This window comes from Achroia grisella, unplaced genomic scaffold, assembly GCF_030625045.1.
Source record: "Achroia grisella isolate CSIRO2021 unplaced genomic scaffold, CSIRO_AGI_Agris_v1 utg821, whole genome shotgun sequence".
Classification (NCBI taxonomy): Eukaryota; Metazoa; Arthropoda; class Insecta; order Lepidoptera; family Pyralidae; genus Achroia; species Achroia grisella.
This window is the reverse complement of record NW_026713035.1, coordinates 3,658,788-3,679,740: the sequence shown is the minus strand read 5'-3', so window position 1 is coordinate 3,679,740 and position 20,953 is coordinate 3,658,788. Positions and strand designations below refer to the sequence as shown.

Genomic DNA, 20,953 nt, shown 5'->3' with positions numbered 1-20,953 from the left:
ACGAATGCAACTTTTCTCCACTATTGGAAATGGACCGAATAATATGAAATGGCAATCATCGCCCAATATAAACGAACAAGTCCTTTATAAAAATCCTATATCTAAAAATCATAATGAAATTGAAAGGTTCAATTCGCCTTCACATTAAGGTAGCGGTTTAGCGCACCGCTTTACTTCCGATCGTCGCGGGTTCCTCGCTCGGTACATACATTTGTATTCATGAGTATGATTATTATTGATCTGGTTGTTTTTTATGTACATTACGTATGTATTTGCAAAAAAAAATATATCCTTATTTATTGTCTAGAACCCATAACATAAGATTTACTTAGCTTGTGATAAAATGACGCAATGGGAATTGTTTAAAAAATGAAAATTGTCTCAAATAATATTTCTACAAGTTCTTTAATAGAACTAAAAAATTTGTCAGTTAGACTTATTGTGACCATATGTTTTGTATGTATTTCAGTGAAAACGCGATATAAGAGAACCGCGGGAACACTGTAAGCAACTTGACATTTCCATGTGATCTTTAAGTTGTATGTAGCATAATACATTTTACAATAACTAGGCATTATTAGCCAATGGCTCACTTGCGCTAATACCATCATCGTTAGGAAACATAGCATGCCATTGTTAAAACTATTATTAAAGCAGGACTAATAAAGTTCAATTTTGAATGACAAGTCGTTTAGTGTATCTGAGTGGTATGTACAACGACCTTTACCCTTCAGATCAAAACAACGACGTACACATTGCTGCTTCATGCACCAGGCTGATTTTGAAGCAATGGAATCGAAATCAATTAGACGGCCTCGGTGGTCTAGCGGTTTAGCACACGGCCTTACTTCCGATGGTCGCGGCTTCAATTCCTCGCATGGCACAAACATTTGTATTCATGAGTATGATTCTTTGTATCGGTCTGGACGTTTTCTATGTATAATATGTACGTATTTACGAAAAAAATCTATGTAGGTTAACTTTGGTTTAAATAGTGTTCTGTGAATTGTACTGAGATTATTTATTAAGTAATTAATTATAATAATAATTTTTTCATTACTTCAATTCTATGTAATTATTATTATTATAATTAAATCTGACTAATATATAGTTTACTTTCGCCATGTATCAGTACCGAATACCAATTACTACGCTAAGGTTCGAAACTAAACTTTTATTTTATACAAATCACATGTGCTTTATATAAAAAGCAATTACTTCTTTTTAATATTATCAATATCACAATCATTTTTATGTAATTGGAGTGGGCAACAAGCTGACAGCCCATCTGACGGTAAATGAGCGAGCCCAACCAAAATTACGTCATCATGGGACGCCCGTAATACCACTCATGTGTTTCCATTCCTAGGGACAAGATGTTATGCCTCTGTGTCCTACAATTTCCTTTTTTTCTTTCAAGCTAAACACCTGTTATAAAGTGCTAGCTGTGCCCGCGGTTTCAGCGCGTTAAATTTTAATAAAAAATATAGCCTATATGTTATTCTGATGCATAAGCTATATTACTGTAATGTTTCACCAAAAATCGCAGTAGTTTTTGCGTGAAAGAGTAACAAACAACCATACTCACAATCTTTCGCGTTTATAATATTATTAAGATTAAGCTGCCAAGCAAATTACATCAATTTGCTTGGCAGGTTAAGTAGGTGAGACAAAGGTAAGACCAAAGCAACTTTGTACAAAGTAGAACCCCGTAAAAATCTTTGTTACGTAACGTTTTCCCGTTTTTAGATTATATTTCCAGTTCTGCAGCTCACAGTATCGCGTCACTCTGCAAATTGAACTATCGTGTTCAACTTATCGATTTGTTTCACATACATAGACAAACGCTTGTGAATGCATTTGTGTTAATAAGGTCAAGACGTGAATTTGATTTTAACTGCAACACACATATTTTTCAACTTTAACGTTTAATAGTATGGTTATATATATAGTTAATATAGTTAAACGGGTTTTAGCACGAATCATTTTAGGGTAAATAAAAGTATCTACCTCTCTCGACGTTTCGACTAGGTTGCACTAGCCGTGGTCACGAGCTGACTGGAGTAACAACTAAATGTCAAGTTGATAGGTATCGGCAGTTTGTTCAACTACCGTCGCGAGTGGTACCATAGAAATATTCATGTTAAAACCTGTTTAAATATATTAATAAACTGCCCTATACTCAAATATAAATATAAATCTACCGAGTAACATATTCAATTAATTTATGTATGCATATAGTCTTATTATTCTCTAAGAGTGTGTTCACATTATTAATTTCAGATCTGAGAGCCAACGCGTCGTTCAATTGGTGGCCGTCCAGCCTGTACTGGATAAAGTGATCCCACTCTAAGAGCCTACTGACTGGCTGTTCTATCAATTCCTACTGGTGTATCTGTCTGATCTTGTATTTCTTATTACGTTATACGTATGTATCCAATAGTGAACTAAGACACGATTTCCTGACATTCCCACGGGGAAAAAAATAATGAGAACCCGTGACTAAAGTTATGGTAGTATTGTTTTCTTCTAGAAGAACAAATATCCTCGATATTAAAGTGTGAAATGTGAAATAACAGTGTCTAAAGAGCATTTATTTAGTTTGTATTATATTTTTATTTTTGATTTGATTATGTTTTCTTAATGTTATCTACATTACGGACCCGGTGACAGAAATCATAGAAAAAATGACCTTATATATGTTTGTAAACAAGTCTATCCAATTAACATAAACATAATATCTATTCTATTCAGCCACATTCCGAAATATTAGAACATTAAATACTGAAGATGGATTCAACATGAATTTAAGGAACAATTGGTGACAATAAAAATATAAGTAGATGTCGTAAGACGAAATTTAAAAAAATGGTTTTGAAAATATCTCTTGAAGCTTTTAAGAAAGTTTATATATACATATATAAGCATAATTACTAAACAGGTTATGTTTTGAATTGCCAAGGAAATGTGCCATTTATTGAGACTGTTACCATTAATGGTATAACAATTAACGGACTCTCGGCACTCGCTGTGTATGTAATCCTTACTAATATAATAAATGCGAAAGTAACTCTGTCTGTCTGTCTCGTTTTCACGCCAAAACTAGTGCACTGGTTTTAATAAAATTTGGTATACAGATAGTCTAGATCCTGAGAAAGGACATAGGCTACTTTTTAATGCCAAAAAAGTGTTGTAAGGGGTTGAAAGGGGAGATGAAACGTTCTATAAGTATAATCATTTTTAAAGCTAGAAGCTTGAAACTTATTTTTTAAGCTTTTGACTATCAATATTACATTCAAAGTTTGTATGAATTTTACTCTTAAGGGGGTAAAATAAAATAGGAGATGAAATGGAAAATCCTCATTCGTTCTCTTTTCCTTGCGAACGAAGTCGCGGGCACAGCTAGTCTTTAATAAATTTCAATTACAGGATAAGAGGCATGCCATCTTAGTTCTCTGTAAATGACAACGCATGAGTGGTATCACGGCTATGGCATGATAAACTGAGGTCCGTGGTGCTGTTCATACATATAGACGACGGTTAACACTTAACATCAGATGGACCGTAAGCTTGTTTAACATTCTATTTATTTAAAAAAATATATTGGGTCCAATCACTTGCAGATAGTGTCCCAAAGTAAGTAAAAATCCATCCGTTCCGTTGGTCCGTTTAATTTAAGTTTACTGATGCATATAACGAATTCATGTTATTCAAGTGCAAGACAAATGCAAATTATTGTTTGTTACTTTTTGAATATGTATTAAGGCGTTTTCTAAGAAAACTAAAATTATTGGTATTAATATCAACAATTATTTAAAGATATATTCTATTATGGCACCGCCGCACACCGCCTTACTATCGATGGTCGCGGATTCGATTATTCTGTCCAAATAATTGTATCATGAATATGATACTTTGTATTGGTCTGCGTGTTTTCTATGTATATTATGTATGTATTTACAAAAAAAAATATTTATATCAGTTGTTTAATACCCATAAAACAAATTCAGTTTAGCTTGGAATTAGATTGCGCTGTATGAATTCTTAAGGTTATTATTTTCCTAAGAATATCCTACTAAGCAGTTGGTATTTTTTACTCAATAATAAGAGTAAGTGTGAGTGTTTTAAGTAGCACATTTAAAAAAAATCTGATAAGTACATCCTAAACTTTTTAAAATAAAAACAATTACTAACCGGCTGCTTCCAAGAGGGCTTCCAGTCTCGCCTGCATTTCAGGATCAACGGCTCTCTCAGGATCATCATGAGACAATAGGAACTTGGATGACTCTGCAGCACCACCTTCTTCTTCCATTTCCGCCTACCAATACAAAATATTGATTATTATCACTATAATAAATGCACATATATATTAGTATACAATAAATTCAGACATTGAGATATAAACCTTAAATTGTAATTGAGATATAAATAGATTATATAGGATTATAAGTTTTGCAAACTTAATATAATACTAATTACAAGAGAGTATTGTTCATTTTCAATCAAGATAAAGTCTGGTCAAAAATATATTTTAATTTAGATTTTCATGCCATTTACATGGTAAAATGAAATAAAATATTTATGAGTTGAATATCTAGTTATGTATTAAATAATCATTATCATTTGTTTTAAATATCTACTATAATAATCATGACCAATATAAGAGTAAACCCTAGTGATTGTAAACAATCATCTAAATAATTGAGAAAGTTTCAAAATAATAAGTGTATGTACTTAGTAAACCTAACACGTAGAACATATTGGTGATGAAGAGGAGCAATAACTTTATATGTTGATACTCCATCATCACCATCAAACTTTATCATATGATCAAAATGGAACAATGTGGGGCTTGTTAGCAGTAGGGATTTCGAGTCTAGGTGGACTTGACATGGTAGTCGAGAGGGCCCATTACTAGCAATGTACCATGTCGGGTCAACCTCCACTTTATCCCATCTAGACACAATAGCAGTTAATTCGTGAATAAAACACAAAAACTAACTGACGGCATTTCATTGTTATACCAGTGGTAGATGATGAGACTAGTGGACCTATCTGTACTAACGAAAATATTACATACTCTTTCATTATTATCATGCATTACAAAAAGATCTGATCAAAATTTAGTGCTTCTAGAACCTCAACTATGAATTGATCAATCAGTTTCTACTTTTCAGATAGATTTAATATACAATACAAATTTACCAGATTCATCAATAAACAACAAACATTTATTTAATGAGAAGCCTTCTACAAAGTATAAACATTATTGTTTATTATCTTAGACTCAGAAATGGAGAGTGCATGGATGTGACTAATTAATGTATTGTTTACACTGTTGTAAACATACTATACCTACATTTGAATGCAATTTAATTAAGTGATTATGTTAACCAATTTTAATATAAATAATTAATATGCTTGCTAAAATTAATTTTAATATGCACAAAGCATATTTTTAATAGAAATAAACATAAATTTTTATTCATATAACTTAATATAGGGACTTTAGAACAATCATATTTTTTTATACTACTACTCATTCCAAATGCAAGAATACATCACAAGAAAGAGCAAGAAACTTGTATATTGCCTTTTATTTAAATGTCATTCAGAACTACATTTTTAAAAATTTTGTGTGGTATAAATTGTTACATAGCAAAGTTGACACAAATAAATAGTCACTTGAGTAACAAGATAAATAAGATAGAATAAATCAACCATACAATGTATAAAATAAGAAATATGGACAAGAAAAAATGGCCGTTATAGTAATATTTGGGGCTTTAAGCTAACTTTTATTACTTTTATTTTAATCAGTAGGATAAAAGGAGGATCCCATACTTAAATGATTTTATTATATAATATCATATATACATCCATACATTGAGAATATATTACATATTATGTAATATATTCTCATATTCCGAACATACTTAGATGATTCTCATTTTTATCAATAGTGTTTACTCGAATATAGTTTGTTACAATTGAAATGTTTGAATAAAATTTGTATTACAAGTCAACAAAGATTCTGAAACCAATATGAGAAAGTATTATAAACAAATAATTATAATAAATATCTAATATTAATTGCCATTTTAACTTTAGCAATTATATAATGTGAATGTCAACAGGCTAATAACATTATAAGTCTGTCTGTTTGTTTGTCATCTCTTCATGACTGAACAACTTAAAGAATCCTAATAAAAATTGACGTAATATATATTTCTTAAATTTCATTTAAGATTTAATTATTATGATTGTATCATAAGGATGTATCTCTCGATGTGAGCCATTTTTCATCTCAAAAAGTGGATAACATTATGATAAACAATTTCATTTTTATATCAACATATCAGTATCAAATACTTATATATAATACTACATTTAGTAGTAGTAGCAGTAGTAGTTGTTTGTATATTATTTGTAATATTTGAATTTGAATTAACTATTCATATATACCATTTCATTTTATTTTAGTTCAATTGACTGAAAAATGCTCCTGTGTTAATAATAAATCTTTATAAAACAGACTTAAAAGTAATTATTATTCAGCTAATTAATTCATTAGATAGACAACAGGTAACTTGCTTAATTTAAATTAGAGGTTAGGTTTTACTAAATTTAAATTTTAACATAGATAAATACAAAAATCTAATAAAAATATGGTATATAATGGAAACAAAAGCAATAAAGGTTGAAGGTCAGATGTCAGTTAAAAACATATCACAATGGCATTCTGTATTGATGTATTGCCAAAATAAAGTTATCAGTATATATTCAGGAGTGTCATACATTATCTAATTGTTATTTAATTAATTTAGGTTATACTAGGCATAACAATGTAATCTTAAAACATTCAGTTTATTTTAATTGGAATTCAGTTAGTTTGTATTAAACAATTTTGAATTAGGAAATGTTGCATACCAAAATCTTTTGAAGCGAGTTACATGTTAATATTCAAGCATTTGAAGACTCAAACACGATCAAGCGGGTAAGAACGGGCACTCGGTTTGGTTAGAATTACAAGGACTATTCAACATTAAGAAAATGAGTGGTTTGAAACTGTCCATAGCACACACATTATTATTTTTTATTATTATTATTTAGGTTAAGAGTAAGTCACTCAAACAGCAATTGGTGTTGGTGAAGCCCACTGCACTCAGTAAGGTTATCTTCAACTTACCAACAGGTCTGGCCTGCTTAGGCACAAACAAGCCAGCAAAATCTATAACACCAACGAGAAATATATAAGATCTACTGACAATGTGGTGCATCAGGACGATTTTACGGCTGGCATATCTGTTAATGGTCCTTGTAATTCACCAATGATCATCATTTTTGCGCGAATACTAGTAGATGGATTTCGACTTATTACGCGTCAAAGCAATAGCGTATAGTCGTGGATTATGCCGATTGTACACAAAAATTACATAAATCAGCTATATAGTATAAAACAACGTCGCTTAAATGCATGAATCGTCTCTATACATTGAAAAAATGCGTGATCCAAGAAACATGGCCGTGGTTCAACTTTTAACCAAAACACAAATAGACAATGAAAAGAATCTTACGGCAAAATTGACCGTTAATATAGTGAAATAACAAAGAATCAATTAAATACTGTCTAGAGGAGGCTGACATAAATAATTCCATGCATTACTCAGTAGTACGTATGTACATATGACTTTCTGACGTTTTACGGAATATTTGGCAAGCAACGTACTTCAATGGAAATGTATAATAGATTAGCCTCTTGTAGTGTGCTTTGTGTGATATTAATCAAACATAGCTAAATATCATCATTATAAGGTCTAGAAATAAATCATACGGGCAAACAAGACAAGTACAAGATGTCCCTTGCAGTATTTAGAGCGGTACAGATAATCACATTCCCTCACTGCCACCGCCTCTGTTGAAAACAAAACACGTTTTACCTCGGATACAGAATCATCCTCGCTTTCCGATGAGTCCGTCATGTATTTGGCAGGTATTCCTGAATAAGTTTCGGTTTCAGATTTGGCCGGACTCGAAGCCGAACTCTGAGGAGTGGACGATTTTACCAAATCAAGTTGCACATTCACCTTATCGATATTTCGGTTTTCAGACTGTCCAACATTCTGCATTTTTGTCCTAATCCAATAAAACTTAACTAGTCTCTTAGTATCAACACTTCTACTACGAAATTAACACGTTTTTATATTAGCAAACAAGATTTATTTCGTCATTTAGCCAGATTGTGGCCCGCCATGTCTACTACTATGGATGGCGAGTTCCTGTCCCGGATGCTTCAAGTAGGCTATCCTATCCAATTAACTACTTCAGTCTCCCTCTAGCGAAGAAATTTTAAACTTCGTGACTTCATGTGCTACCATCTACTTCCAAAAACGTACAATTTTGCCATAGAAGCAATAGAGCACAATGCTTAACTTTTTTTTTATATTAAATTTAGATAAAAAGAATTCTTTTAATATTTAAGTTGAGAACTACAATATATATCATGTATAGAATAAAGCACTTGTTTTAATTGAGATTATTGTATAGATCTCAGAACAGAGAAATAAATTGAATATAACAATATGGTTAAACAAAAAAATATATATTTTCACGCAATTTAAGGATAAACTATTTCAAATAACGACACTTGAAAAGAACTATAGTTCAAAAAATATAATTAATTTGATTTGAAAAAATAAATGATTTTCTAAGAACAAATGTTATCTAAACAAAAAGTATATTTTGATAATTACAAGGAAAATGCTTCAAAGAATATTGTGTATTCAACAAGTTTTTAATTTAGTAAAAAAAAAACAAAGTAATTTAATAATTTAATATTAAATTACTTTGATTTTTTAGTACAGTACCCTTGTATTTTTCGTAAAATTACTTTCGTACTTTTTTTAATTATACCAATGTGTGAAAGGGACAGTATCACTTACAGTGAAATATCATGTTTTATTCCTTTCCTTTAATCAGAAATTTCCTTATGTGGAGTAGCATAAGATTCAGATATTTATCCACAGATTACATTTCACAAATCACAGATAAAGAAACAATATACACAGATACAATAATACTTATCATTTCCTTTTTGTCTATGGTTTATGCAGAGTACTTTATTTTATTTTCAGATGTATTTTCCATAGATTGTTGATAGATAATTGATCTGTCTTGTCTTTGCTGATTATTTATAAATAATTATCTTCACTTCTTTATAAATAATTATCTTCATTTCCTATTTTTTAGATTTTAAATTATCTTCGTTATTGTGAAGCTTGTTATTTGTATGTAAAAGAAATTATTTTGTTTTTCAAATGTGTTCTTGTATACAGAATAACAATATGTTTAATCCAAATAAAAATCAGCTGATACTTTTATTTTTTGCAACACATTTATCGATGTTAGAATTTAAATTCTTAATTCAGGAATAAGTTTAAATGCATATGTTTTGTTATGACCACTTAAATTATGTTGGCATCTAAAATGGCAAGAGACGGTGACTTGCCTACTATTTTTAATCCAAAGCGTGTCAGAGCGCCTTCTGTGATAATAACAAGTGAAGAGGTGGTTGAAAGCGAGCGCACTGGTGGTGATGTTGAGAGAGAACGTCCAAACGGTCCCCCAACGCCGCTGAGTCCTCGGGCGCCTCTTACACCGCAGTCGTCAGTGTGTTCAGCGCCTCCGTTGACTACCCAACCGTCATTGCAGCAAGCTTTCAGCGAATCGGCAGCTAGCAGCCAGGATGAAGAGAGGCAGTTACGGGATAAGAAATGCCCTAGGTCCTGTTGCTCAAGATTTGCTAAGAAGGTGTCATCACATTGATATTTTATTCACAAAAAAGTTTGCAATCTTAGACTCTAATTTTACAAAACTTACCGTATAATGCTTGCCACAGTCTTCTACAGTAGAATTAAATTATTTCGTAAAAGTGCATGGCAAGCACTGCATATTTATTGGCACTTAACCAAAGAAGTAAATGATTGCTGTTAAAAAATTGTTGATATGACTCATATTTTTTGATTTAGAATACTTAATAGAATTATTATCAGTAGAAATACAAAAGTAAATAAATTGAATGTTGCTTCCAGATCTACTATGGCATATGCATGACTATTATTCTTACTGCATCTTGGGTCACCGCTACACATTGTATCAAGCATATGTATGTTCAGAATTATCCATTGAATGGCTATGGATACATCTACAGTACTGAATCAACTTCTGCTGTCTACAATAATATAACATCAAAAGTTCATACACATGTAAGTTAGAAAATTATATAAATTTGAATCTTAATCGTCTACTTATAGAGTATAATGTTAATGGTTGTTATTTTTGTTGTAGAATCTCTACAACGCACCTTTCTTCACGGCTTGGTTCTGTACCAACTGGTTAATATTTTTTTATCCATTGTATGTGATAGTTATGTTAATACATAATAAATGCAAGTCACCAAATGATATTGTTTTTGATGCCTTCAGTGATTTTAGAGAAAAGGGGTTTACTTTTGGTAAGTAACTTAAATATATTGTACATGCTCACATGTTATTCATGAGGTATATGCTTCTAGGCATAGCCACTACAGGTACCTCAGTAGGACTCACAGTGCATACATTTTATAACGAACAACACAGTATGTTTGGCATAGTTGTGATTCAGTTTATATCTATTGCTTGACTGCTTGCTTGATGATAGTTACTACTTTTAATTAGCTGTACCGTCAGCTTGTTTAATCATTTTAGTGCTAAGCAAATTTGGTATATCAATGTCATTGTAAAAGTTACAAATATTGTAACTTTTACAATAACATTGATATACCAAATTTTTTGTAATCCCCTTGAATTACTCATAACAGTCAATGTACAATATGTCTTTACATTGTGACCTTTATTGAGAACAAACCAAATATATAAAGAGAAATTAACTATAAAAAAAATTGGATTGATGGTTGGATTTTTAGACATTAGAAAATCCTTAAAAATCCTGCTTTATGAAAAAGACAATAGTTCATTACCAGACTTTGATTCTATATAAAATAGTGACAGAAAATTAAAAAGGTCTCAAATTCATTTCCAAATATACTTATATATGATAAATTTCTGTAACATCCTTAATTATATTTTAGCACGGTTTATTAGTCGCTGTGGATTGTTTTGCCTTCTCTGGGTGGTTACCATCTACATGTACACATATTCACTGAAGATACTCCTGTCCACCGATGTGGTGACACTGTTTGCCACCAATGTGTACTGTGTCTATCTGCTCTCTTGGGTTATACTGCATGAGCAGTTCGTTGGTGTAAGGGTGAGTAATAATACTAATAACTAAACAATTCACTGTGACTGTATGATACAACTTTGTGTTCGTAAACTGCTAAAATGTCCTACATTAATAAATTATTTTTGATTTGATTACAAATAGAAATAATATTTATTCAAATAAAGTTAATATAAGCGCTTATACATATATAGTCATATTTTTTATTCTACCACTAATTCGAAACACTGACTCGTCACAAGAAGACAGAGTAAGAAACTTGCTATTTGCTTTTTTGATAAATGTTATTTTAGTAAATATACACTAATAAGTAGAAGTCATACGACAATAAACCACTACGTACTCTTTCTTAATGCAATCATATATTTGAATTGATTGTAATGATTGTAGATCGTGGCAGCGATATTATGTGACACCGGTATAGCATTGCTTGCGTATATGGACGGTATCACTGGCAGCTCCACTCTCGGCGGTGTTGTGCTTGCTGCGTGCGCCGCTGCGGGATATGCTATCTTCAGGGTATGTTCCTTTTAGCATAGTAAACACTGATTAAATAACCGTGAATACCATATACAAAGTTTTTTAGAAAGCATACACAAAACGGAGACAGCAAATCAATCACAATTTTGAGTATGTATATGTTGTAATAATAATATATAATGTACATATAATAATTTTATAAAAAAATTACAACTATGAAAAATATATATATATATATATATATATCATGCAGGTGCTGTTCAGAAAAGTGATGGGAGAAATGAACTCTGGCCAGCGGGCCTTGTTTTTCTCGATTCTGGGCGTTGTAAGTGCGTCGTTGCTGTGGCCGGTGTGCCTGGCCCTCTACCTCACCGGCACAGAGATGTTGCCATCCCACCGGATGCCTTGGGTGCACCTGCTTGTTGCCAGCGTCTCACTTCTAGGTATTATTAGTAGCTATTTGGTAGCTAATTATTTCAAATTTTAAAATTGTGATAGATATTCTTATATTATATTATATTAGTGAAACTTGTATTGTATTACTTTTTAGAAAAAAATACTAGTTAAGGGGGTCACGCGATCCTAATGTTGGTATCAATAAATGTGTAATTTAGTTCAACTTAATAGATACAACATATATATTTTAAGTTGAACTAAATTACACTGACGGCTGGCTCATACGTCGTACTCGTGAACGAGTGCTGGCTGTAGGGATTGGTCTACTCTAATCATTACGACTGTTTCAATCTTAATGTATTTAATATCTAACCATATTTAATTAGTGTTAGTTGGTAGTTTGTTTTCAAACGTTTCAAATTAAAAATGTAAAGTCAATCAACAATGATTATTTAAAAGAGCAACATGCAAATTTCTAGCCCATTTTTCTTGTGATGAGACAGCTTATCGAATGAGCGTTAGATTAAAATAATGATAACTATGTCTATTCCAAAATGCTTAAATTAAATTTATTTGAATAAATGATTTCCTATTCTAATCTATTCTACACAGAGACCCAAATTTCATAAAAAATGATTAAGTAGTTTCGGAGGTTAAATCAGACAAACATCGTGGCGATATACAATTATAATATGATAAACGAAACAAAATGTGTTTCTATTTATTTTAATTGTTTTTTATGGAATATGTCCAACTGTGTTCATACATAATTTAAGAGCCGAGCTCTCGTTGGTGGAGCTCCCGTTACCTTCTATTATTCTTTTTAGTTGTTGATACGACACGACTCTTAACTTTTTCCTTAATCTGCTTGATATATCTGTGTCTTGGTCCTCCCTTCCTCTCTTGCCATCTATATTTCCTTCGATAATATTAATAAGCTCGTCGTGTCGAATCAAGTGCCTCAACATTTTTCCACTTCTACTGTATGGTATTCATATATATGTATTCACACTAATGTATCACAATTAATGTTATTATTCGTTTTCAGTGTTCCATCTTGTATGCCAGTTCGGCAATGTGGTGACATACAATATATTCATCTCACTCGCCTTGATTACTGCAGTACCAGTTTCAGCAGGTAAATACACTATTTAGTTAATATATTCCAATAACTATACAATAATACTATTCTTACAAGACTCACATCTCTTACTAGACGATTGGGCCTTACAGTCGTGAAGTTTTGATGTTGGATCATACTTAGCGTTGTACCATGGTATTGTTAAGTCTTTGTATCAATTGACCGATTAGTCTCAATGTATAGTTGAAATAATTGGATCAAGACACTTGGAACTTTGAATACAAGATTACTTTATTTTATGAAGTACAAAATATGAGTAACTGATTTCCCTAAATTTCTAAGAAAATGGAATATTGCAGATTCCTTTATAAAATAGTACATTCTTCATCATCATACAGTTGCTGCGGTTCAGCACAAAACGTGTTTCATACTAGCTGAACCGCACAACTTCGTCTGCGTGCATTTCTCCGGTTTTCATACCTTATAGCTACATTTTTCATTACAGCTCCATTTCTATTAGGCCTAGAGTGATGTTATAATAGTTTATAACTTTCTTCAATAAAGGGACTATAGTAACAAGTAAAATAATTTTCAGAATCTGTTTAGTAAATATAAGGGCCATACACATATGGGCCTTAAATATAAGGCCTATATGTCTAGTAATTCTAGAAAATATATTAATTAATTTAATTTTCAGCTTTAGACGTAGTGCTGTATGACGCGAAGTTTGAAGGTATGAAGTTGGCCGGCGTTATTTTGATCACCATAGGCTTTTTCCTGGTGATGTTTCCTGATAACTGGCCTGATTATATCATGAGGCTTTTAAGGTAAAGATTTGTATGTTACTTATATCAATGTAACCAATGAATTATATATATTTCCTTACTAAGTGATAAATAAAAAATATTACTTATATGTATTAATAATATGGAATATTTCATGGAAGCTTGCTATATCACAAAAATATTTTATTATTTTATTTTACACAAGACTATTTTATGACGACTATATACTCAATTCTAATTTAAATTTAAATTTTGTAATTTATCTGTTTATTGTATACAAAAGAAACAGTCTTTTGTATAATTGCATTTTGCGATTTTTCAAAGAAAAAAGTATCGACTTCTTATAATATATCCATCGCTTAGAGCAACATGGAACCCTGAGCATTATTTTACCTTCGCACTCATATGTCACCTGGCAAACTAGAGTATAACTTGCAAGCAAGTATTTCGGCGGCAGACAACATCGGTACCACAGAAGACCTTGTAGAAAAAACTGCCATTTTCAAAACAGATGGAGTCGCCGCCGTCAGCGTGGTAACGACGGTTCAGGGCGTAACCGCGATGCAATGGATTACCGTACGGGTTACATACGCTCGCATCTACGGTCGCCGTCGGGCCGTGTCAGGTGACCGCCAGGCGAGCCCGAAGACATCGAAGTACGCACCATAGAGTCACATCGGTTGTCTGTCCGCGGCGATATGCGTAAGTTATCCGCAGACTAGCACAGATTATAAACGTGAATTTCAAGCAATTGTTAATAATACAAGGGAATTGCAATACTCGAGTTATGCGTAGCATTTCGTCTAATTTGCTTTACTCTGAAAGTTGGGTGTAATTTAGTTTATACGAACCGTATTGGGTAATATTAGTTATTATTGCAGTCTTTTGGATGCTATTGAATTGTACACAATTCAGCGACAATAATTTCAAGAAGCAAATGTTAGCCTTGGGTACGCTAGTTTATCTAGATGATTTAAAATCTCCCACAATGAGTATACTATTCTTGGCGATCTGTAAAAGAATTGTGTTAAAAATAACATTTACCAACATTCAATAGTTTATATATATTTAATATTCTTTACAGTAATCATAGGTAGTTTACTTATGATTTAGTGATGTGTATACCATACCATATATGACTCGCATCATGCGATGAGAGTTGCCTGTTAAGTGCAGTTAGTTAGTTAAATGGAATCTCCCTGCATTGTGTTGGAATTTTTAATGTGTTCAAATAATTCCCGCTATACTTGCGTGCAATATATCTGTAGGTACTATATTACTGCACGCAACTATACCAGCCCGCCCGTTTTAATTCGTTGATATTAAATACCAAAGATTTTGTGTTAGTAGATCTTAGTTTCCTATGAAATGTTTTCTTATTATATATTGTATACACATGTATTAATATATAAATCATATTAATTTATCGGTAATAAAGTATTTAAAAATAAATGCAGATCAATCGAAAAATTCTGAAATAAAGAAATAGTATAAAATTTATAAATTATAATATGTTTAAATAAATATAATCAACACATATTACGTTGTTAATGTATGTCATAAAATGTGTATAATTAAATTATATATTATAATACTTTTTGTTACGATCTCGTTAGAAATTTAAATAGGAGAATGTTTTAATGAAATTTTTATGTTTAAAATTACCGACTATTGAAATTTATCTATATTTTAGCTCAATGAAAAGGTATATATGGAAATAGTACTAATATATAAATGGAGTAATATAACATTAAGATAACTTCAATTTCTTATGCTCATACTCGACTGACTACAATTATTTGGGACCTCAACTCTTTGTCCAAATCTACGTCTGTAAATTTACAATTCAAATTATATATCTGTATTTTAATTCCAGATTTCTTATGGGGTAGATAGAGAAAAACTAGTGCTATCTCTTTCCTTTCTTCTACTATTATAATCTTCAATTATCATTTTTATTTTCTTATGAAATATCACTAATATATTGCACTCTTATCTATATATAGTATGTATAAGCTATTTCTTCTTGATGTTGTTACTCTTGTAGAGCGTTAGTGTAGTATTTACGGATGTTTAAAGGTATGGAAATATAAATAAATTTAAGAAATAATATCCGACTATGTTTAAATATCCCATGTGTATTTGGTATTTCTAGACGAAGAGAGTCGTGAAATAATAGATTATTTAAATATGAAAATGTTTGTATGTGGAGATAACGGAATGAAAAAAGTTAGGTTTGTTTTTCTTGATCGACTTCTTGCAAGACGTAAGGAAATAAGTCGATCAAGAAAAAAAAATATTGCAACAATTAATAAATATATACTGTATAAATGTTACTGTCAAAGATAATATATTTCACACCTTTAATGGTTCGTAAGGAATGCTTATGATTCTAAGTCAAGGATCTGAAACTAGTCAAATTCTATAGTCAGGGTAAATATAGTATAAATCTCGTACTATTTACCATATATTAATTTATAATCTCGTCGTCTTAACGTTATTAAACATAAGCAACGCACGCACAAGCAACTTTAGGGTAAACGCGAATCTTGGGTAATGACGCATTCATTAAAGGGTTGTTATAAATAGTGTCTCGATTCAGGTTGAATAAGATATATTCGAAATATACTTTTCTATAATCAATATACATATATGTATACCTACACAACATTAAAAATAACTATAGTACGTACAAAATTAAAATTTCCATTAATCATATCTAAAAACCACTACCTATAATTGTGTGCCATACCATAGATTATAATATGGCATTAAAATTCATGGCACACTTTAAACGGAACAACAATTGTACGGAGACCTTAGTTTTCATGAAAAGCAACCCATGAAGTATGTACCAATAGCGTAACGTAATGCTGTTGTTCATGCAGATTGGTGGTCAGCTTGTTTGACGGTCCAGTTACACACATAAACACACTGCGACCTTATTAACTATTTAGAAATGTATTTAATATGTTGAACGTACTATGTTTCTGCAGTCAGTTTAAACTATTAATGATACCTATTATTCTGTTTATCGTTCTGTAAATAATATCAACAGTAATAGAATCACTATAATTAGGTACATTAACGATGAAACATTAACCACTTGCTATATGGCGTGTTAAGTTAATATTATTTAAAATACCCATTGAGCTTTCGGTACGTTCGTGTGAAATGGCCCTTGGCGTCCGCACGCAAGATTACGTGCCCGATAAACGTGCGTGCGTATGATTTGTCAAAACCCACGTGATTTTTTTATGTTATTTAATTTTGTATACGATATTATGCTCATGTCTCTTCACTTTAAGATTAGCACTTAGTATGTAAGCATCAACCGCCCCAATTGTAGTAATTCGTAAACACGTGATGGTATAGTTGTAATCTGGTAGAAAAGTAGTTTGTATCCGTTATATCCTTAGTCAGGTTGATTGTCACGGATATATTTAGATGTCGCACGTACAAGTACTTTGCCTTACAATTTTGATTGTTTTTTGGGATCTTTAGAACCTAATATTCTATATTCAAAGTTTGAATGATTGATAAAAACTATATTGCCTACTTGGTTTTGTAGTGGCAGATAGAGAGTGGTTTGCAATTAATAAATTAAATGTCTAACATCAAATGCAATTCTAGAGTAGTTGCAAAGGCATAATATCTGAGTAGTCCTCAAATGGCAAAGCAGAATTAATATTAGATTAATACCAGCAGAGGTTTTTATGTATGTTGGCGACAGTTACAATATACCATCTGGACTGGCAGATAGGATGTCTTTCCAGTTAGATACAAAAAAAAAATCAAAGCAAGTCATTTGTTAAATCAAACGTTGACACGTTTGATTTTCTTACAATTTGAGTTCTTGTAGTTGCGGCGTCTATATTATTTCTTTGTGTTATTTATCTGTGTTATGATTATAATATTGCATTTAAATATAATATTCAGATAATGCCTGATTACCAATACCAATAGTTATGACAATACAATTGATTAATAACGCATCATACTTATGTAAAAGCACCATAGAAGCTAGTGCCCATCAATACCATAATAGTAATAGTGGTCTATAATAGACGTTGGACTAAAATAATGGTTTCATTACTAACGTTAAAGTTATATTTCCATCCGCTGCTAAATAGTTTCTTCATAAATCCATTTCGTAAAGAATGTCTAAACAGTGTTAGGCTGTATGGAGTCTCGATTCGAGCACCTTTAGCTCTGTATATTTGTTTTAAATGGTGTTACTCAGTCAAACTCTAAGAATTTATATTGTTCTTAATCATTCAACGATTTAGGTTGGCAGCTCCATACAGTATGGTACATACATACAATATGGTTGCTACTATAATACTGAATGGTCTCTCTTGTCACCCAGCCGTAGGAGAATTGCTAATCATATCAATAACTAAACATGCTAAAACTTAAAGATATTTAACGTGAATATGGTCGCACAACTGTAATATTAGATTATTAAAGTAATTAGATAATTGGACAGTGAACTCTTTAAAAGAAATTAAACAAGATTTAATAGTCAATTCCAGCTTACCAGTTATGCGGTCTAACAAGAAATCGTCAATATATCTTGCTTGCTGTTTATCATATCATTCATTCATATGCAAGTATATTGTAATTTTCAATTTCTCTACCTAGTGCGGAAACGTCCGGTTTTGAAATTGTAGTAATTAGATTATTGTTGGTGGACCTTAGTTTAGGATTAACGACTGAGAACACGTCGGTTATGTGACAAGCAATTAATGTAATATATAAACTGATGAACGTAATAAAATTTATTGATACACCATTGTTTTGAATGGTTTATTTATAGTTATGTGCCTTTACAATGTTGAAATAACGTTTATTGTTGATTGTTGCCATGTTTTGGTGTTATAATGCTTTCTCTTGGGTGCCGTCTGTAAATTACATTACATTAACTCCCCTCCTTCGTCCTTTTATACTTCCAGAGTGTGCGGCCACATATTTTACATCTAGAAAAGATTGACATAACAAGCAAATCGAAGTTGCTTAAGAAAATAATACGTAGTTCAAAATGTGACATCACGACATTTATGTCACATGTAGGATTCACACATAGACCGACTCCCACCTCATGTCACATGTAAGATTTCGTCGACCCCCTCCCTATCCCATGTGTGACGTAATTTATGGATGGCCCCTTATTTATAAAGATCTCAGTATTTCACTTTTTATTACTTAATTATTATTCACTTATGATCAGTCGCATATAATTAGGTATAGGATATGAATGTTGTGTTATGCCATTGTGATGATGCCAATACTTGTCCTACCTCCTATTATACCAAGGCATGTATGTTTCAACGAACTCTTGTAATGTTTATTAATTTATTTCTATGGCGTGCGACTGATAGATATTAATTATGTACACATATTTTACATTTAATTATAATAATTTTGTATGTTATTTGTCTATAATATCTGTGGATCTTCTTTGTTTAAACATTAGCTCAATGTATATGTTGTGAATATGTTTTGTGTAGTCGCTTTCCCTATTTAATAGTTTATTTTATATTAATAAGTTTATCTTTACGTAAAGTATTACATGTATCTCAATTATGACGTAAATCTGATATAAATATTAATATATAAAAAAGTCTTTTGTAATAAATAAACTCAAATTTAAATGTTAAAATTTTGTACATTGGTTGTTTTTTACGCCAGTCTTTATTGCTCGTTTTAATTATAAAATTTAAAGACTGAATATAATTGAAATTCAATTACGCTGTCATTGGTGTTAGATTTAGTATATAGGTACTGAATATATATTTACGCCGTAGTGAAGAATAGGGTCGTTGATATTGGTGTTAGATATTAGGATAATGCAGCGTTGACAGTTTTTAACTAGTCGCTCCTCCCAATCTTCATTTTTAAGGCGTTTAAAGTTACGGTGACCCAAAATTATCATGCAAATAGCTGGACCAATGATTCTTGGGTTGTATTCCCATATAACTGTTTCGTTCAGAGAATAAAGTACAAAATAGTTAGTATTAATTAAATTTTGAAGTGCTATAAAACATTTTTGACCATCTTAGTATTCGGGGTGGATCACAAAATGTAGATAAGTATGTCTGGTCAAACTCGGGGTTAGTACTCTCATCGTGACGTATATGTTCGTGGATGAGGACAAAATTCTCAAGAAACATTGGTCGAAATGTATACTAGTAGGTATTATCATAAAAAATATAGTTAAATATTTACCTGTGATAATGCCATAAGGGGCCATCTATAAATTACATCATAGAGAGGAGGCCGCAATAGTGTGACATTGTATAAGGGGTTGGGGTCAGAAAATTAGAGTAAAAAATTGTGAAAATCTCTAAGACGTCACGTTTCAATTTTAGTGTTAGAAAACGAAAGTTTAATTATTAAGGTGTAACCAACTGTGACAGGATGGAGAGGGGTGGTACAAATCATTCAAATTGGTGTGACGTAGTTTGTGAATGGCCCATAATGAACGTATTCACATTAAAGTTTCTTTTTATAAACCACTTTAGATTTTGTAAGTTTTTCATTGACATTAGTCATTTTTAGATTTTTCTCGTTTGGTCAAGGGGGGAAAAGCAGCATTGGTTTGTTAAAAAATGTGAACGCTGTAATGTTACTTTAGACACGTAATTAGAAGCAACAGTGTACGTTAGCTGGAGTAGTGACACGAGATAACACCTTCGCCCCTGTGATTCATTTTGTTAAACGTAGAATGTATTGTTGGTCATAATAAATTTTTTAAAAAAACCTGTATTTTTATTTAACAAACAATATATTTAAGAACACTTTTTTGGAATAACATGATGATTGTCTTCTTCATGATAAGTGGCGTGTATAAATTAATAACACTATAAATATAAATCTCAACGAGTAAGATGCTCTCAAGCATTGCCATTCTGGATGACTAAGATTTCAT

General features: G+C 31.5%; 2 protein-coding genes across 2 annotated transcripts in view; one reads left to right on the top strand and one right to left on the bottom strand.

Moving 5' to 3' along the window:
• Positions 1–8,316, bottom strand: part of LOC131851984 (ankyrin repeat domain-containing protein 17) — a 59,991-nt gene extending 51,675 nt beyond the window's left edge. Inside the window, 3 exon segments of the mRNA XM_059202544.1 lie at positions 4,195–4,318; positions 7,190–7,231; positions 7,941–8,316. Of these exon segments, the coding sequence (XP_059058527.1) occupies positions 4,195–4,318; positions 7,190–7,231; positions 7,941–8,129 (355 nt within the window). The 5' untranslated portion in view covers positions 8,130–8,316.
• A 1,082-nt stretch (positions 8,317–9,398) lies between these two features.
• Positions 9,399–14,839, top strand: LOC131852037 (solute carrier family 35 member F3). The gene is made up of 9 exons (XM_059202616.1): positions 9,399–9,810; positions 10,092–10,265; positions 10,348–10,513; positions 11,129–11,307; positions 11,671–11,799; positions 12,014–12,203; positions 13,205–13,294; positions 13,935–14,064; positions 14,534–14,839. Exons 1-9 carry the CDS (start codon positions 9,472–9,474, stop codon positions 14,649–14,651), a joined length of 1,515 nt encoding a protein of 504 aa, XP_059058599.1. The 5' UTR covers positions 9,399–9,471; the 3' UTR covers positions 14,652–14,839.
• The last annotated feature ends 6,114 nt before the right edge of the window (positions 14,840–20,953 follow it).

Excerpts from the sequence above, each read along its gene's own strand:
- LOC131852037 (XM_059202616.1), top strand. The coding sequence starts at position 9,472 with ATGTTGGCATCTAAAATGGCAAGAGACGGTGACTTGCCTACTATTTTT. Across the intron at positions 10,514-11,128 it reads AGAAAAGGGGTTTACTTTTG|CACGGTTTATTAGTCGCTGT; the intron begins GTAAGTAACTTA and ends ATTATATTTTAG. Across the intron at positions 12,204-13,204 it reads TGCCAGCGTCTCACTTCTAG|TGTTCCATCTTGTATGCCAG; the intron begins GTATTATTAGTA and ends ATTCGTTTTCAG.